This window comes from Lynx rufus, unplaced genomic scaffold (genome assembly GCF_022079265.1).
Source record: "Lynx rufus isolate CCGP_SWC_20201006 ecotype Redwood Valley unplaced genomic scaffold, mLynRuf1.p SCAF_5, whole genome shotgun sequence".
Classification (NCBI taxonomy): domain Eukaryota; kingdom Metazoa; phylum Chordata; class Mammalia; order Carnivora; family Felidae; genus Lynx; species Lynx rufus.
In genome coordinates this window covers 77,512,092-77,530,476 of record NW_025814867.1, presented here as the reverse complement: position 1 = coordinate 77,530,476, position 18,385 = coordinate 77,512,092, and the positions used below count along the sequence as shown (strand labels likewise).

General features: G+C 42.4%; 1 protein-coding gene across 3 annotated transcripts in view; it reads left to right on the top strand.

Annotated features, from left to right (window-relative positions):
- The window catches only part of DGKG (diacylglycerol kinase gamma), a 158,761-nt gene extending 141,309 nt beyond the window's left edge, over positions 1 to 17,452 (top strand). For all 3 annotated transcript variants that reach the window (XM_047100146.1, XM_047100145.1, XM_047100144.1), the window contains 3 exons: positions 3,251 to 3,371; positions 5,769 to 5,829; positions 16,218 to 17,452. In XM_047100146.1, coding sequence (XP_046956102.1) covers positions 3,251 to 3,371; positions 5,769 to 5,829; positions 16,218 to 16,316 — 281 coding nt within the window. In that variant the 3' untranslated portion in view covers positions 16,317 to 17,452. The remainder of the gene's footprint in view (positions 1 to 3,250; positions 3,372 to 5,768; positions 5,830 to 16,217) is intronic.
- The last annotated feature ends 933 nt before the right edge of the window (positions 17,453 to 18,385 follow it).

The window sequence follows — 18,385 nt, the reverse complement described above, 5'->3', positions numbered from 1 at the left end:
GCCCAGCTCTGTGGCTGCAACAACTTGTGCCCAGACCAGTGATCCTCTATTTACAGTTCTGTCATCTAGATAGATAGATAGATAGATAGATAGATAGATAGTAATTCTCCTTAGGTAGAAATATTTTTTTATACTTTTCAGTGAAATCGCCAAATGGATTTATTGCTAAATTAATTTCTTTCTGCATTCTGTGACTGTCCAACCCTACATGTGTTCCTCTGTCCCTGGAATATCTTTGCTCCTTCTCCTTCTCAACCCAGCAAATTGCCTGGCATTCATCCTTCAAGACGTGCCTTAAATGTCTGTGACACCTTCCTCCCACACTTAGCCCAGTCAGAATAGGTTACTCGGGCCTCCCTGTCCCTATAGTTCAATTACAACATTTTCTACACCTAACACATTTTCTCCCTCTTGGCCAAGAGTCCTTTAGGAGTAGAACATTTTGTATTCCTGGTGTTTGTCTGGCATTCAGCTGCTACTCAGTAGCTTATGAGTGAGTGAGTGAGCGAGTGAGTGAGTGAATGAATGAATTCCTGTTTTACTAAGGTGCATGGACATTTCATCTTAAATACTAATGAGTTAAAAGTGTAAAGACAATGTGAAGATGATATGAATTGCCAAAACCACACTCAGAATCATGGGTATCAGGTAAAACAGACACCTGGTATACCAGATGTCCTGATCCTGGATTCTAAGTTCTGAACATTAATTGTTCTATGTGCTTAGATGTTGACTTACACTCTATTCTGTTTCATTTTAACTCCAAATTTAATTTGTGCATAAGTATCTCTGTGCTAAAGGAAGTAAAAGGAATTAAGCGATGCCAAAATATCCCAAAGTGTATTCCAAAGAAAACTACCAGAGACTGTTTATAGATATCACACAAAAGAAGAGCCTCATGGTCCCATAAGTTTGGGAAACAACGTTAAATAGATTTCTTTATCTCAGAACGTCCTAGTAGGCATTGTAGGAAGTTTAAAGAAAGATCAGCCAGGCAATGGCAGAGAAATAGAAAAGCAATCAAGGCTTTCTTCAGTAGTAGACGGGAGTCATCCTAGCCTCTTTATGCCAGGGAAGATTCAGAGTACAAATTCAAAATCAGAATGGCAAAGTGTATACCGAGATCCTAGCCCCTTACCCTGCATTTATCTCCTTAGTCCCACGTGTGTGTAAGCCTCTGCCCGCCCCCCCACCCACCCACCATGTGGATGAGATCAGCCTTCATTACTTCTCTTCTAGAGCCAGGAAGCAAGGTAATGTGTGGGAAGTGATAGCTGCAAGGTAATGTGTGGGAAGTGATAACAACTTAAAGCCATTCAACAGGAAAATTTGTTAAAAGACCAAGACATTGTAAAAGCTGAAACACTTGAGTCTATTAAGTCCCCTGCTTCTTAGAACATTTTGTTACCAGGGAATGTTTCAAGGAGGGAAAACATTGAACTATAACAGCACTGTCAGATACCAAAGTCTGGTACAAAGAGCAACATTTTACAAGACATCTGTCTTTCTGCCACTAGAGAAACCTCTGAAAAGTTCTGCTGCTTTTTTCTCCTACCCCAGGATAATTCCCCACCCTCCTCACCCCTAGACACACTCCTTGGTTTCTCTCTTCCCTCCTCCTCCTCCTCCTCCTCCTCCTCCTCTCACATTCATAGCCCATGCTGATTTTGCAGACACTGTGTTAAAATGACACAGTAAGCTAAGACTATCCAATGGTTATTTAATGCTCTTTGGTAAGAAGGGAACTAATTACGTGGCTAGAGGTTTAGATACTTGTTGTTTATTGGATCCAAACTCCTTAAGAGAGCCTGCAGCGTTCTCCTAAACAAACACTGCCCTTTCATGGCTTCTTGTTCCAAGCCCACATGAGATGGAGACTTTAAGGAGACAGTATCTCCACAGATAAGAAAAAAAGGGATAGCAGAGAAGGAGAATGGGAGTATGGACTGAAGTAGAGGGGAAAGCTTACGTGCCTGTGACAGAAAGATGAACCGTCTGTGTATCTGTTGGCAGCTAATGTCCATCGGTGATAATCAGTAGGTTAGACTGTAACAGTGTTGACACATTTGTGGTCAGCTCAGTGGTTTGCTTAACTGTCTTCATTAGCAAAACGTCCATCAAGGGAATGTTTTTAAACAATACCTTCTAAACAAAAAAGTATAGACAAACCTAAACATCTCTTTGGCAATCTTAACAAACACTATTACACAATACCGGCAGGGACCTTAGACAAAAGCCATCTATGAAATAAATAAAAGTGCTGACTTTCTAGTTTGTGGATATTAGTAGGATATTGGTAATTAGCTACAATCTATGAGAAAAGTACCTTCGCCCCGGTAGGGAAAAGAATGGAAGGTTTTAAAGAATCTGCCTTTTTATTTTGCTTCTGTTTTAAATACATAAAAATTGTGTTGTAAAAGTGAGGCTTGTTCCCAACGTCAAGCCTTGATCCTGCCATTGCTTTCACAAGAAATCGGGCAGGCACTGCCCAAACCTCAGGAACCCTGAAAAAGACCTCTTCCAGGTGCTGGATCAGAAGTAACTGCCACTGTGGGAGGCCATCAATCCTATGTGACTCTGAGCCTGAGACACATATTTTCTGTCCCACTTTTTCTACCATGGACTCAGAATAATTTGGTTTAGGTGAAATATTCTTTTCCTTGGCATAGCTTAGGCACCTGGTGTCCTGAAGGAGGTCACTGATTTCCCCCAAGGATGTCCAAGAAGGTTGGCTCACCACTGGCTTACCACAGGCCAAATCTGAGGTTAATTAATCCTCAGTCATCATCAGTAGGGCCATGATGTTATTCAGACATTCAGAGAAAAGAAACTTGAACCAGTTATGGATAAGGACTTTCATCAACATTCCTTCCTATCCTAATCCCAAACCAGTGTGTCTTTAGCTGCACTGGGGGGTTGAAAATCATTTCAGCAATAGCTGGTTCATCATTTATATTACCCTCCATTTGAAGAGGCTTCTTGAAATGCCAGCTTCTTCATCGGATGCATATTAATGTTCCGAATCCGAACCTTTTTTCACTAGAACTGGGTTTCTGCTCATGAAATGGTACATTTATTGACTTTTGGGGAAATTCCCTATTCAGAATGAGTATGAAAATGCTGTTTGGTGGGAGAGGAAGGGTTATTGACAGATGTGAGTTGCTCATCTAAGGTGCAGACATTCTGACCACAACCATCCTGAGGAACAGAGAGATATGTATGCCCTGCTTCTGCTTTTCTTACTCTGCAGACCTCAGTGACCAGCTCCTCGAAGTGGTGGGGCTAGAGGGAGCCATGGAGATGGGGCAGATCTACACTGGCCTGAAGAGTGCGGGCAGGAGGCTGGCCCAGTGCTCCTCTGTCACCATCAGGTACGCTTCCTCATTACCCAGCAGCCTCCGAATCTTCCCACCTCCCTCCGTATTCTTACAATGACGAGGAAGCTATCTTTGGGTTTCAGTGCGGGGAGAGTGACGGACAGAAGCTCGATAACATTTATAAAGAATGTCTATAAAGAATAGAGGGTTATGAGGCCCAGAGAACCAGAGGTCCAACTCCTTGCCTTTCTTATCTTCACTAATTAAGATGCTAGGTATATGGCAGAGGGCACACTGTGACAAAAACCAGGTTCTCTGCTTGCCCTTTCTTGGATAGTGGCCTTAGAAATACTATTTCCTGGGGCACCTGGGTGGCTCAGTCAGTTAAGCGGCCGACTTCGGCTCAGGTCATGATCTCACGGTCCATGAGTTCAAGCCCCGCGTCGGGCTCTGTGCTGACAGCTCAGAGCCTGGAGCCTGTTTCGGATTCTGTGTCTCCCTCTCTCTGCCCCTCCCCCGTTCATGCTCTGTCTCTCTCTGTCTCAAAAATAAATAAACGTTAAAAAAATTTTTTTAAATTAGGAATACTATTTCCTGTATACCTTTGTGGAGCCAAACCATCAACATCAGCAAATCTGTCCTAATTGCCTAAGAGGGCGATGCTTCTGTGGGGTATGGACCCCACAGGTCAGTCACTGCCGGCTCCTGGAAGAAATGGAGTCTAAGAGAGGGGATCCTCGGTTTCAGTTACTTCCGTTTAATCAATAACATTCATCAGATTCTTCCCCACCTGATTATTTCAGAAGTCTTTATTCCCTCCCTTTTCCCATCCAGTTTTTCCAGTTCAAATCCTTTAGTGTGCCTTAGGGATCTCCTGGAAAGGCCACAGTATGCAGGCTTCCCAAAGTTATTGGACCACAGACCCCTTTTGTCCCAAAACCTCTTGGGCAAGTACCCTCAGCACACTTTTAGGGAAACGCTGCTCTCTGCATCCTTCAGAAAAGACCCCGAGAGCTGGTTCCCTGACATCCTTAGCTCTAAACTCTTTTCTTCATTCCCTCCCTGTGTCTTCTTTGTCTTTTCTATTATTCTCCAAACCTTTGTTTGTTTTTCCTCTGGGCTATTGCTGTGCTGGGGCCCTGTTTTCCACACGAATCCCCATACTTCCTTCCCTGTCCACCGTCCATGACTCCAGCACTGAGTAGGTCTAGTCTGTTAGCACATCTAAGACATAACTGACGTAGGCCACAGAGAACGTAACATCTTAGTCCCAGAGGAATCAAAAACGCCATGTCTAAGAGGGAGGATCTTTTCTTCATATTCAATAGGCCTATTTCTAGATGGAACAGATGGGGTGAGCCAGGATCCCCATCCTCCTGGGCATTTCCCAGACACCTTCCTCAGCCCCCAGAACCAAAATGCCACTCCCTCCTCTCGTGATTTGTTTTATTATTAGGTTTCTTATTTTTTTATTATTATTAAATATTCTCAGGATCAGTGAGAGAATCGTCTACATCAAAACATAGCCTATATCCCTCATTTTGTAACTTCAAAAACAGGGCCGATGCCAAACCCAGGTGAGAGCTTCCTGGCCAGTGGGTGGCAACTGTTGCCTGCTCGCCCAGACCAGAGGCTTCCGAAAGGACTTGCCTTTTCTCCTCGAGGTGATGTAGTACGAATTTACAACTCTTCTACAGAAGGAAGTCAAAAGACCTCATCTCTCCCCTCTTAAGAATCCATATGCCAGAGAAGCTTTGCCCCACGCAAGAAAGCAACACTGTCTTGTCTCCTTCCCTCCTACCCATGGGGACAGTATTCCTGATGACCCCATTTCCCAGCTAAGCCACGTTCATAGTCCAAGCCAGCACAGAGTATGCTGCTGTTCAAGACATACAAGAGAGGATGGTTAAGAGCAGGGGCAAGGCAAGAGCACTCAGACCTGAGCTGTACCTTGTATAGGTTGGAGACGTTACCTCATTGACATGACGCAACTTCTCACTCAACATAGAAACCAGGCCCTTTCCCATTTCGCTTCACTGTGGAGTTTCTGGCACAATCTGCAGGCCCTCCGGCTGGTTGTTGACGGAGGGTCTGCTCAGCAGTGGTGCTGCCATACTTGTTGGCCACTGTTTCCCAGACTTCCGTGGACTTCACTGCTCACCCACGACAGTGTTTCTCAAACTGGAGTCTGAACACCAAAGCAACAGAATCGCCCACGATGCTTATTAAAATGCAGGCCCCTGAGCCTGACCCCAGACGTGCCTAGTCGGAATTCCTGAAGTGGGCTCAGCAATCTGTTTTTAACCAGCCCTCCAACAGAGTCTTAGCGAACCACTCCTAGGTGGGCAGATAAGGTCTTCCCACATCTGTTGCCTTTGTGGGGACCACCCTAATTCTTCACCCCCAGAAGAGGCAAAGCTCACTGTGTTCTCTCGGTTCTCGGTTTTCCAGGACAAACAAGTTGCTGCCAATGCAAGTGGATGGAGAGCCCTGGATGCAGCCACCTTGCACAGTGAGTTCTGCCAATCATTGAACTAAGGGGGAGAAGTGTTATCCTGGGCCCCTTTTGGGTACCGACAGTATGAAATCGCTCACTCTCAGAGTTGCAGGGGCTTTGGGATAGTATAGCCTGTCTTCCACTTTATTCATCCACCCATTCAGGTACCTGCTAAGCCTTTATTGAACACCCAAAACAGTTCCAAAACAGAACGAGACACTGTTGGTGTCTTCAGAGAGCTCACACTTGTAGTTGGTGAATTCTAAGACTTCATCTACTGTATCCTTGAGTGTCTCCTCTTGTGTCATTGCAATGGCAGAGAACTTGCCTTGCCACCCCAAAAGGAGACCTGCTTTGTTGAGGAAGAAGCGAAATTGTTACAAAGGGCTTCCTTGTGTAGAAGCGAAATCTGCACCCTTGTGCTGGAACTTCTGCCCAGCCGCTGTGACCACTGGAGGCCCTGGGAGAAGATTCCTACAGGGCACACACTTCACTACAGGTGCACCTACCTGGAAACCCCACTGCAAGCGGAGACAGCGAGTTCTCACTCACAATAATAATGGCCCCACAGGGACCGTGTGCCCTTCTTTCCTAGCTAAAAACCCAGCTAAAAACTCTATGGTGAAGGGAAACCACCATCCTGGTGTTCAGGGCCAGGGCGTTCACTGGGATATTACATTAATATCACCTTCAGTACTATTACGAATGCTCCAACCTCAAGAGACGAAAGCAGTGTTTCTAAGCTCCTCACTTGTGGAGTATTCAGACATCTCAAAAACCTGCTATTCTGAGCCCTCAAAACATCTAGTTTTCTTCTACTAGAGAAAGGGTTGCATGAGATTCCTACCAGGCCTGAATTGTAGATGTGTTTCCATCACTCTTTCTTCCATGTGACTTCTACAGATTATAAAACTGGCCCCTGGAGACAGACTCTAGGGAAGGCAAACTTCTATAAAAGGGTATCAAAAGGAGAAATTTTTCTGCAGAACCTTACCTCAGTCTTCTGGCTTCTATGAAGACTAAGAAAAAGATGAAAACACACTACAGCAAAAACTAATAATAGCTTGCCACTTTGTTAGAATTAGAAAGGATGGAGGAAATTTCTACTACTTATAATTTTGATGGAGCTAAATTGAGAAAAATCTATCCAAACTCCTCTTGTCTTCTAAAAAAAGGCTGGAAGAAATCAAACCCCCTCCCACCTAACTCAGCAATATCTGAAAACTGGACTGCCATTTCTCTTACCGCAAGGACTTGTTTTTGAAATAGCCAAATGCTTCCCCTGTCCCCACCCCCACCCTCTCTCCATGCCACCCTTCAGAGATTTCAACTCATGTGAAAAAAACTGTGACCCAGTGATCTTAAGGTGTACGGTCCATGGACATCCACACATAAAGATGTATCCATCTGCTCAGGCTGCCATCACACAATACCACAGACTGGCAGCTTCGACGACAGAAATGTATTGTCTCATGGCTCTGGAGCTGGAGGTCTAAGACCAAGGTTCTTTGAGCTGGTTCTCTAAGACCAGGTTGCTTTCTGGTGTGACTTTTCTTCCTTACTTGCAGACAGCCTCATATGACATATGTCTATGGCTTTTTCTCTGTGCGTGCACACTCCTGGTGTCTCTTTTTCATATTATAAGGATGCCAGGGACACCTGGGTGCTCAGTCAGTTGAGCATCCAACTCTCGATTTCTGCTCAGGCCAAGATCCCCGGGTCATGGGATCGAGCCCCATGTCCGACTCCACACTGAGCATGGAGCCTGCTTAAGATTCTCTCTCCCCCCTCTCCTTCTCCCTCCCCTTCACTCTCTCTCTCTCTCTCTCTCAAAAAAAAAGGACATATATATCTTCTGACTTTATCCTTTATCAAGCATAGAGAAAATAAAAGTAAGGAAATGATATTATTACAGTAAAACCTCGGATTGTAACTCGTTCCGTGAGTGTTCCGCAAGATGAGCAAACATTTCTAATAAATTTTAACATGATAAACAAGTGATGTCTTGCAATACGAGTGGTACATGACACCAAACATCACATGATCACAAATGAGCCAGTGTGATCACTGGTATCAATTCGCTTTGATACATGAGTGCTTTGGATTCTAAGAATGTTTTCAGAACAAATTATGCTCACAAACCAATGTATTACTTGTATATTAATTTTAGAAAAACTAACCTTCCAACATGCCAAAAGCATGAAGTGGAATAAAGAAAGTCACATTTTATTTGATAAAAGGTACACTCATTTCTGAGATATAATAGTCATAAAAGTTTAGGTGTATAATAACAGAATCAAAATATATACTGTGAAAAACAGTATAAATGTATATTCTGAGAAAAATAGATGAATAAGAAGTTGACAGAGAGACAAGTATTGAGAGTCTTTAAAATATTTGTTTCGAGGGATACAGGAGTACTGATGCATAGGAGCACTTGTACCCCAATGTTTATAGCAGCACTCTCAACAATAGCCAAATTGTGGAAAAAGCTAAATGGCCACCAACTGATGAATGGATAAAGAAATTGTGGTTTGTATACACAATGGAGTACTACGTGGCAATGAGAAAGAATGAAATATGACCCTTTGTAGCAATGTGGATGGAACTGGAGAGTGTGATGCTCAGTGAAATAAGCCATACAGAGAAAGACAGATACCATATGGTTTCACTCTTATGTGGATCCTGAGAAACTTAACAGAAACCCATGGGGGAGGGGAAGGAAAAAAAAAAAAAAGAGGTTAGAGTGGGAGAGAGCCAAAGCATAAGAGACTGTTAAAAACTGAGAACAAACTGAGGGTTGATGGGGGGTGGGAGGGAGGGGAAGGTTGGTGATGGATATTGAGGAGGGCACTTTTGGGATGAGCACTGGGTGTTGTATGGAAACTAATTTGACAATAAATTTCATATAATAAAAAAACTAAAATAAAATAAAATAAAATACTTGTTTCGGCTTGCCCTTTGAGGTCAAGAAGCAAAAATAAACAAATGTCACAGCTCTTGCATGAAATAACTCTGTAACCTATAAACAAATTAAATACCTCATTTTTCCCCCCAGGATCCAGTGAGTATTTAGTTCACAAAGAAAAAAAATCTGTGTAAAATCCAGAAGGAAAAATCATAAAACTTATTTTATTTGACCACAAGGCAACAAAACCAGATACTAGTAATAGAAGCAAACTAATTATTAGTAAACAAGTGAAATCAAATCACTCAGAGATTTTTTTAAATTCTCCTAAAGAATAATAGATTCAAAAGGAGACCAAAACCACCATTATAGGCTGTTTCAAAAATAATAAAAATCAGAAGGTTCTATTCAAAAATTGTGCAGTGTAGCCTGAACTATATTTAGAAGTAAATTCAAAGTGTCATATACTTCCATCATTTAAAAAGGAAAGACATGTAATGAATAATTACAATATTAGAAGAACAACAGTAACACAAACTGAGGAGAAGCAGAAGGAAGAAAATAATAAAGATAAAAGTAGAAATGACATATTTAAAAAGCAGGAAAATTGAGAACTAGTTCTTTAAACATGCCAAATGTTTGAAAGCCTGATTTTAAAGAGAAAAACAGAGATCAGAGTTATTAAAATATAAAAATATATAAAATATAAATATAAATGTGATGGTTTATTTTAATTATAAGACATGACTTATTTAATATATAATCATCTTGATTCTAATAAACTTGAACATCTCATGAAAATTCTAGGTAACCACTAATAAAAGAGAAAATGTCTTCAAAGAATTACATCCAAAATGATCTTAAAACATGGTCTTAACTGGTGAGTTCTTCCATACTATTAGGAAAGAAATATCCGTGTAAACTGTTCCATAGTATAAACAAGACAGAAAGTCACCCAGTCCATTTTGTGAAATTAGGACAGATACAAAAACTGAACAAAAATTTTTATTTGGTTTTTTTTTTTTTAATGTTTATTTTTGAGAGAGACAGAGCACGAGTCGGGGAGGGGCAGAAAGAGAGGGAGACAACAGAATCTGAAGCAGGCTCCAGGCTCTGAGCTGTCAGCACAGCTGATACGGGGCTCAAACTCACAGGGGCTCAAACCCACAGACTGCAAGATCATGACCTTAGCTGAAGTCAGACACCCAACAGACTGAGACACCCAGGCGCCCCAAAATTTCGATTTTTAAAGAAAAAAAAACCCTTAGAAAGCTAAAATCAGAAAAATAATCCCTCAAAATAATAAAAAATATTTATCTTAAACTAATAATGAACATTGTACTTACATGTTTACTTAGCCCTTAGTAAGACATCAGAGAATCCTGGGCAAGACATGTGTGCTAATATTGTTTGGAAGTTTTTGTCAATGCAATATAAATGCCACAGAAAAGAAATGTAACTATTTGGAGAAGAGTCAAAACTGTCATTATTTGCATATAATATGATTATTCATGTGATAATATGAATATGATACTATGCAGATAATATAGAAAGATAATAGAATCAACTGAAAACCCCAAAGATTAAATTATTTCAATGAAGCCACAAGGAAAGATAGACAAAAAGTTAATAGCTTTTATATATTCCAGCAATAACTAATCACAAGAATAGAGTAGAAAAAAAATTAAGATATCATAATAGCAACAACCAAAACAAAATATTAAATTGAATTGTAAAAAAAAAGATGAATACTACTATGACTTAATATAAAAAATATATACTTAAATTTAAAAACATCCCATGTTTCTAAACAGGGATCCCAAACAAGATCCCAGTGCAATTATTTTTTTAACTTGACCAAACAATGCAATAGCTAGCGTGTTTTATGAAAGAGCTATAAGGAAGGACTTCCCACAAGGTATTAAAATAGTTACAGAGCCACAATAATTGGCATGATATTAGACAGATAAATCAGTAATGCCAAAGAGATCCCTAAGAAACCCCAGTACACATAAAATCTATTAAAAAAAAGAAGAAAGATCATAAATTAATTTGAAAGGAATGGACTGTTTAACATAACGGTATCCAAAAAATTGCCTGTTTGGGAAAATGTCATTATTTATATACTGAAACCTCTCACCTCAAACTATACTCCAAAAACAAAAACAGAAAAATTCCAATTAAAAATTACGACTACCTAGGGGGCACATAAATGACTATAATGACACTGTGAGCATAGACTTTAACAAATTTAAAATTCTACAAGTCAAGAATCAATGTAGAAATTTTATTATTTTTAATTTTTATTTTAGAGAGAGAGAGAGCATGCAGTGAGGGAGAGGGACAAAGAGAGAGAGAGAATCTGAAGCAGGCTCCACACTCAGTGCAGAGCCCAACCCAGGGCTCAATCCCACGATGCTGGGATCTTGACCCAAGCTGAAATCAAGGGTCGGACGCTCAACGAACTAAGCTATCCAGACGCCTCTTCGTGTAGAAATGTTAAAGGCTAAGGACAAGATCTTTTTTAAATGGCTACCTCAGAGAGCAGGTGAATTCCCATAATGTCTAAAGAGCTCTTAGAAACCAGGAGGAAATGCTAACAATGCAATAGTGAACAGACAGCTCACAGAAGTAATACCATGGGCTAACAAAGCGGGGGAAAAATATCTAGTATCGTTGGGCGCCGGGGTGGCTCAGTGGGTTGAGCGTCCGACTTCGGCTCAGGTCTTGATCTCGCGGTCTGTGCAAGTTCGAGCCCCACGTCCATCTCTGCTGACTGCTCAGAGCCTGGAGACTGCTTCGGATTCTGTGTCTCCCTCTCTCTCTGCCCCTCCCCCACTCATGCGCGCGCGCTCTCTTTCCCTCTCTCTCTCTTTGTGTCAAAAATAAACGTTAAAGGGGCGCCTGGGTGGCGCAGTCGGTTAAGCGTCCGACTTCAGCCGGGTCACGATCTCGCGGTCCATGAGTTCGAGCCCCGCGTCGGGCTCTGGGCTGATGGCTCAGAGCCTGGACCCTATTTCCGATTCTGTGTCTCCCTCTCTCTCTGCCCCTCCCCCGTTCATGCTCTGTCTCTCTCTGTCCTAAAAATAAATAAACGTTGAAAAAAAAAATTAAAAAAAATAAAATAAAATAAAATAAACGTTAAAAAGATGTTTTTAAAAATTTAGTATCATAAGAAAAAAGGAGGAAAGAATTTCACCTTGAAACAGTGAGAAAACCATGCCATGTTTCACTTGTCAAAGGAGCACAATTTGTTGTTTTTTTTAAGATAATATTCATTGCTGTGGAGATGTGGTGTGGCCAGCACACTCAAGGAGTAAGATAAGAGTATAAACTGGAAAGCATTCTGGAAAGCGTTTGGTCCAGTTCATTTCCTTGGACCCTTTTTTCCCCCAATTACTCTTTTAGGAATGTATTTTAAGTAAAATACAGGTTATCAGTAAAAAAAACAAAAAACAAAAACAAAAAAAACGGGTGGGGGGTGGGGAAGCCCAACATTTAAGGAAAACATTAAAACTAGGTGAGTGAGATTCATCGAATAGAATAATTTTCAGCCACTGAAAACCATATTTAATGAATATTTAATGATATCAGAAATGCTTGTAAAATAATGATAAATGAAAACAGATTAAGAAACTGATTTCAATTTGCTAAAAACATACAAGCATACAAACAAATTGAAAAAAAAATACACCCCAAAATTAACAGCAATTTCCCCTAGGTGATTTTTAAATTTTTCATATTTCCTGAATTCTCCAAAATGAGCATATGTTTGTTCATGCATATAAATATATGTCTATAAAATATGTATTATTAAGAAAACTTGCCTTGTGCTTGCAGTACTGTAAGATGACCTCTCATTCTTTACCATCATAGTTAGGCACCATAATTTGAACCTTAAAGCTAAGAATATTCCCCCACAATTAGGATCTCAAGGTGGAAAGGGATTCTAGTTATCTAGTCCGGTGTTCCCAAACTTGAGTGTGCATCCAAATAACTTCCTAGAAGGTGTTTAAAATGCAGATTGCTGGGTTTCTGATACAGTAAGTCTGGATACCTGAGAGTTTGCATTTCTGGCAAGTTCCCAGGGGATGCTGATGCTGCCGGCATAGGGACCCCACTCGGGGTCAATAATAATCTAGTCGAACTTCCTGACTTACCAATAAATCCCAGATTTCTCCTCCACCACTAGCAAAACCTAGGTTTTTCCAGCTACATCTGGAAGCCTCTGATGGCAGGAAACATTCTTGTGAAGCCAGGCATCCTAAGAACTTAGAGAACCATTAACAGCTAAGACCTGAAAGATTGTGCAAGCCCCCACCCATCTCCCCTAGCCTCTCTTTAGGCAGGAGTGTTTCCCAAATGATTTGGGATGAGTCCTTACGGTTATTGGCCATTTTGTGGGACATCATATGAACCATCTGCCCTGATGGAAGGAGTCCCTCAGTTTATTGCTTCTCTTGAAGTAATAAAAATGTGCTGGCTTGTGGGAAATGGCCCCCAAAACAAAGTCAACACCTGGCACTGTAACATTTTTAAATTTACTGCATTTTAAGGGAGAAATTACATACTGCAGTGGTTTTGTGAATTTCGAGCTATCACACAAGTGCCTACTGTATCAGTTCTCTCCCTAATAGACCAGAAAACTAAGAAAATGGGGCTGCTGTTCCTTGTGCTTGTCAGATGTTGTAAATCTCATAAAAGGTCTTTAAGAAAATCATGAAGACTTCAGTTAATTGCCTGACCAGCCCAATTAGCAGAGAAAATTGGGTTCTAACTACAGGGGTATGGGATACTGTCTTTCTATCATGGGTTGAAAAGGCAAGCTTCACCACATCCAACTACCTACAGTGGACTCACTGTAGTGGAACAAGTTAACTCACTAGCTTCTCCTAAATGGGGGAGAAGGAGATAAAAACTGACATCTCTTGAACTCAAAATGAGAATATGATCTCCTACTTCTTGCCTTCGGTTCATGTACATACAGTGAATTCTCAGTTACATATAGCACTAGAATCCGCAAGCCACATCAAAATCTCATGTTAGCCAGGATCTCCATGTTGATGATCTACTCCATCAAGACCTTTGTCAAAACTGCTGAAAAAACAAATGGGAGGGATCTGAGTTTCACTTCCTCCTCTTTGCCCTGGAGGTGCTAACAAGCAAATAAATTGCTCAGCTAGAGAAAGGAAAAGGAGAAGTAAGGGTCTTCCATTATCTAAAAAAAAAAAAAAAAAAAAAATGGGCTCTATCAGCGGGAAATGTAGGCAGTGCATCAGCTGTCACTGTCTGCCCCAAGCATAGCCATCTCCACTGCCAGTACAGTCTCCCCTGGTGCTCATCCATCACCCCTTCCATGGCATGTGCTGTGCTTCCCAGGACAGTGCACTGGTTCAGGGAGTACCACGGTGATAGGGTTCTTCCCCATAGGGGGCTCTGGTGCTCTGGAATGAGAAAAGGCTTCCCGCAGCACAAGGACATGTGCCCCAAGTCACCACGATCGGCTAGGGCTAAATTACATGCCACAGACAAGTTCTGTGAGAGTCCTTCGTCTGTGCCTCACTTTCATGAATTCTGGAATAAACATAGCGCCCGTAACAAAGCCCATAACACAAAATGGTACTTGATGTATTCTTGGTCTAGGAACTGCCACAAAACATAAAGATATCCTCCACTTCTGGAGCTCCTGGGTGGTAAAAACCAGCCTAAGAGTCGTTTTCAGCTTCTGTCACCCAGGTTATGCTAATTATCCACAATGTCTTTTGGTTTCATCCTTGTCTTTCCATATCCTGGGGACTTATAAATTTAAACCTGGCTTGCAGTAGTACCCTTTTAGCCAGAGTCTCCCCCACTCCAACTTGCCCTGACAACAGCTGTAGAATAATTTCCCTGGAACTCTTTTCTTCCTCATGTTATTCTCCAGCTTAAAAGTTATCATGATTCCCTGTTACCTCACATTACACCCAACCTCTGCCCCCTCCCCTTTAAAGCCCTGGAGTAACTGCCCCACCTGTGTCCCTGACCTCCCTTCTCATCCTTTGCCCCACACTCAACGAGGTCATACATTCATCCAGTGCCTTCCCTTTCTCTTTTCACCAACACATTTTCCTTCCCTTCCTTTCAAATCTTAAAATTCCTTCTCAGTTGCTCCCTTCAGACTCTTCTCAGTCCTTACCTAACTTCTTTTTGACACCACTTGGTCTATCCTGCATTAATTGAAACTTATTGATGGGTCTCTGTCTGCAAGAATTCTTCTCTGGTTATCTGTGGTCACACCGTCAGTTCCAATGATGTAGACACGACGAGAATGAGCTCCTAGATTGCTTCTTTTGATATACATCTTTCTCCTCCAGTGTAAGATAAAATTATTTAAGCATTACATTCCATTTTACAGCTTAAAGTGGGATTTCGTTGACGGTCCCCCATTTGATCTTCACAGCAACTTTGCGAGGAAAATGGGACAAATGTTACTACCCTCATTGTATAGTTCAGCAAGCATGGCTTTGAAGGTTAAACGATTCGTCCAGAGTCTCACAGCAAAGAAAGAAGCAGGAGATCTGGGACCCAAATCCAGGTCGTTGAATCCTAAGTGCCTCTTGTTCCCATATCATCTTCCCACCCTGGACATGTGTCACACATGATAAATGCTGATGGACTGATAATGCAGATCAGTAATGTGCAGCATCATCAGACCACATTCAAATAGGGATTTAACTTTCTGAAGCCATGCCCTGAGGATAAGGTTGGGAAGAAAGGCAAAAATGAGAATTCACCAGTGTCTGTCTTTCACTTCCCATTGACTTAAAGTTTGCAGGAGGAAAAAAAAAAAGAAAAAAGAAACCTAAAATTAAAAAAAAAAAAAAGCTTTTAAAATGAAAGTTGGTTTTTTCCTGGAAAGCTGAGAAAAGAGGAAGCACCTAAGGGACTCACTTGAAACTTTCCACATGATGTTGCTTGGGTCAGATGTCGGAATGAAGCCTCTAGGCTATGAGTTACCAGTTGACATTTCTGCAGTGCCTAGACTGGAAGGGCCAGGAGCAGAGGAAGCTAGGAATCTGAAGAACTGGGCTCTAGCTGTTCTGCCCTCTCTGTGTGACCCCAGGCTAATCCAAGGCTCAAGGGAGCATCAGGCCTCCATTCCTTTGTCTGTCCTGCAGAAAGGTTGAATGAGATGGACCATGAGGTCTCCTCCGGCTGTGACATTTTGAGAGTCTATGAATAGCAAGGACACAAGACAGGTGCGAGCTGATCACCACGTGGGAAGCTCACACCTGTCTCTCCCCAGTGTTTCCGCCCCTCACTTCCAGCAGTGCCAAACTCCAGGCCCAGTGAGGGTCCAGTTGCCAATTTTGAAGCTGTTCAAGGACAGTCGTCCTTTCTGCATGGGGCTCCTTCCAACCCAAAGCTGGCCTTCCTTCCTCCCTCTGCGACTCACTCTCTCATAGGCTACTGGGATTTGCATGTCACTAATTCATTTATGCCTCTTTGCTTTTAGATTAAAATTACTCACAAGAATCAAGCGCCTATGATGATGGGGCCTCCCCAGAAGAGCAGCTTCTTTTCACTGAGGAGGAAGAGCCGTTCAAAAGACTAAACAACTTGCCAAATGCCAGTTAAACCAAGAGAGAAAATAAGAAACTGTAACACACACACACACACACACACACACACACGCACGCACATGCACACATGCACACTCATCTCTAACCAGTGGAAGCAAAGCCACCCTTCAGGAAGAAATCTTCACCTTCCCGTACGTTCATTCTCTCTTCTTCAACAGAGGACACACCCCAACAGAGCCAGGACCCCCAGAAAATTTTGAATGGACCCAGGGCCCACCAGGGTGATGTTGGCTCTTGCAGCAACCTCCACATTCCCAGAAGGCCTTGAGTGGGACTTTCTGAGACTGAAGGAGAAGTCCCCCTTTCTTCCCACCAGTCTTGCAAGGTCCCTCACGGACGCTCACAAGGAAGCAGGCTGCAGGTTTCCTGCCTATGGTGAGATCGGATGTGGCCAAGGGAAAGCGCTCCCATTCCAGAGAACTTACACAAAGGTCCCTCTGTACAGAGACAAACGGCCTCCAACTCTCAAAGCATAACCCTTGGCAGGGCTCAGCAAGCGCACGTTGGTTTCTTAGTTGTCCTTCAAGCAGCAACTTCTGCCTGAACTTGCTGAGGAGGCAGAAAGGCTGTGGAAAGCTGTGTTTCCATTCTTGGTTCTCCACACTGTCAGTGGGCACTTGTTATTTTCCCAAAGCCTTCTCCTGGTGGCTGTGTGTTTGTTTGGAGACGGCTCCAAGAGCCCCCAGAGCTGCCTGTACAGCACACCTTAGATGTGGTATTTATTTTCTTAGTTCTGTGAACACCTGGGAGGGAAAGCAGAGAAACTGGGATTTATTTTTCAAATTGGTGTCATAATATTGTGTAAAAAGGGAAGAAAAAAAACCACCCCCAGCTTCTTTCTTTTTCAAGCCAAAGCGTGTTTCCTGTTTGAGTTCCAAGCCCTGGTGGCAGACTATTTCCTGAAGGCAGAGAAGATGAGAAGGAAGGACCCTTTGCTGAGAAGACCAGGAGACAAACCATCAGGTGGCTCCCACCTGCCTCTTTGCACCTACCACTCCCAGAGTGTGAGCTGAAGGCCCTTCTGATGATCTAATGTGTGTGTACATATATGTAGCATATATATTTATATATATATAAATATTTATTTACTGATGGACTTCTCCTGACTGAAAAAAAAAATATGTAGAATAGGAACAGAAAAGTGGGAAGGAAAAAGAAAGTTTTCACTCCCCCATTCCACCATTTCATGGTCAAGACACATTTCCCCATGGTGATCATGAGATTTAAGGGAAGTGAAAGTAGCTTCTTATTGTAAAGAGACTGAGAATTCCTATTCTGGATTCTCAAAACAACCATGAAAGATACGCTGGACAGAATTTACTCTCCCATTTGTCAGCTAAAGGCACCGAGTCTCTGAAAAGCTAAGAGACTTGTCCGTGGTATCTTAGCTGATGTGGTTTGAGAATAAGTGCCACTAAGAGGATATTTATTAGGGAAAAGAACCCGCACGTCTTAGAATAGGGTCATTTCTGGTCACTGGGAAATGATTCCATTCGAGTCCAGGTTGCCAGGGAAGAATGAACATGTAGCCCATGTGAGGACGGGACAGGCTCACATGAGAAAATAGGGGCCTCGTGATGCTTCCCGGAGATTCTATCTGGCCTGAACTGGTAAGAAGTTGGTCTGGGTTGAAGGCACTAGACAGATCATCAAATTAAACTCTATCACGTGTCAACTCATCATGGTCCTCATGGCCTCCTAGTCTGGAAACACCTCTGGCTGCAGGGATGACCTCAGTGGAGACTCACAAGATGGACTGAGGCACCTTCTTCAAGGTGCTCCCAGCCAGTACCCAGAGGGGTCTTGGCAGAGGCCAATGGGCTTCCTGCAGCTGGTGCCGGCATCACCCTCCTTTCCTGAGGGCAAGTCTGTGTAGAACTTCATTACTAGACAGAAACATTTGCCTTGGCGCCTTCACTCCACTGGACCGCCATCCCCTCTGAGATTTCTTAAGAGGAAACGTGGGCCCACTAGACATTGCTCCACTGAGCTCTCTCTAATCTTGCACTGGGTCAGGAGCTTTGCACAAGGAAGGGAAATT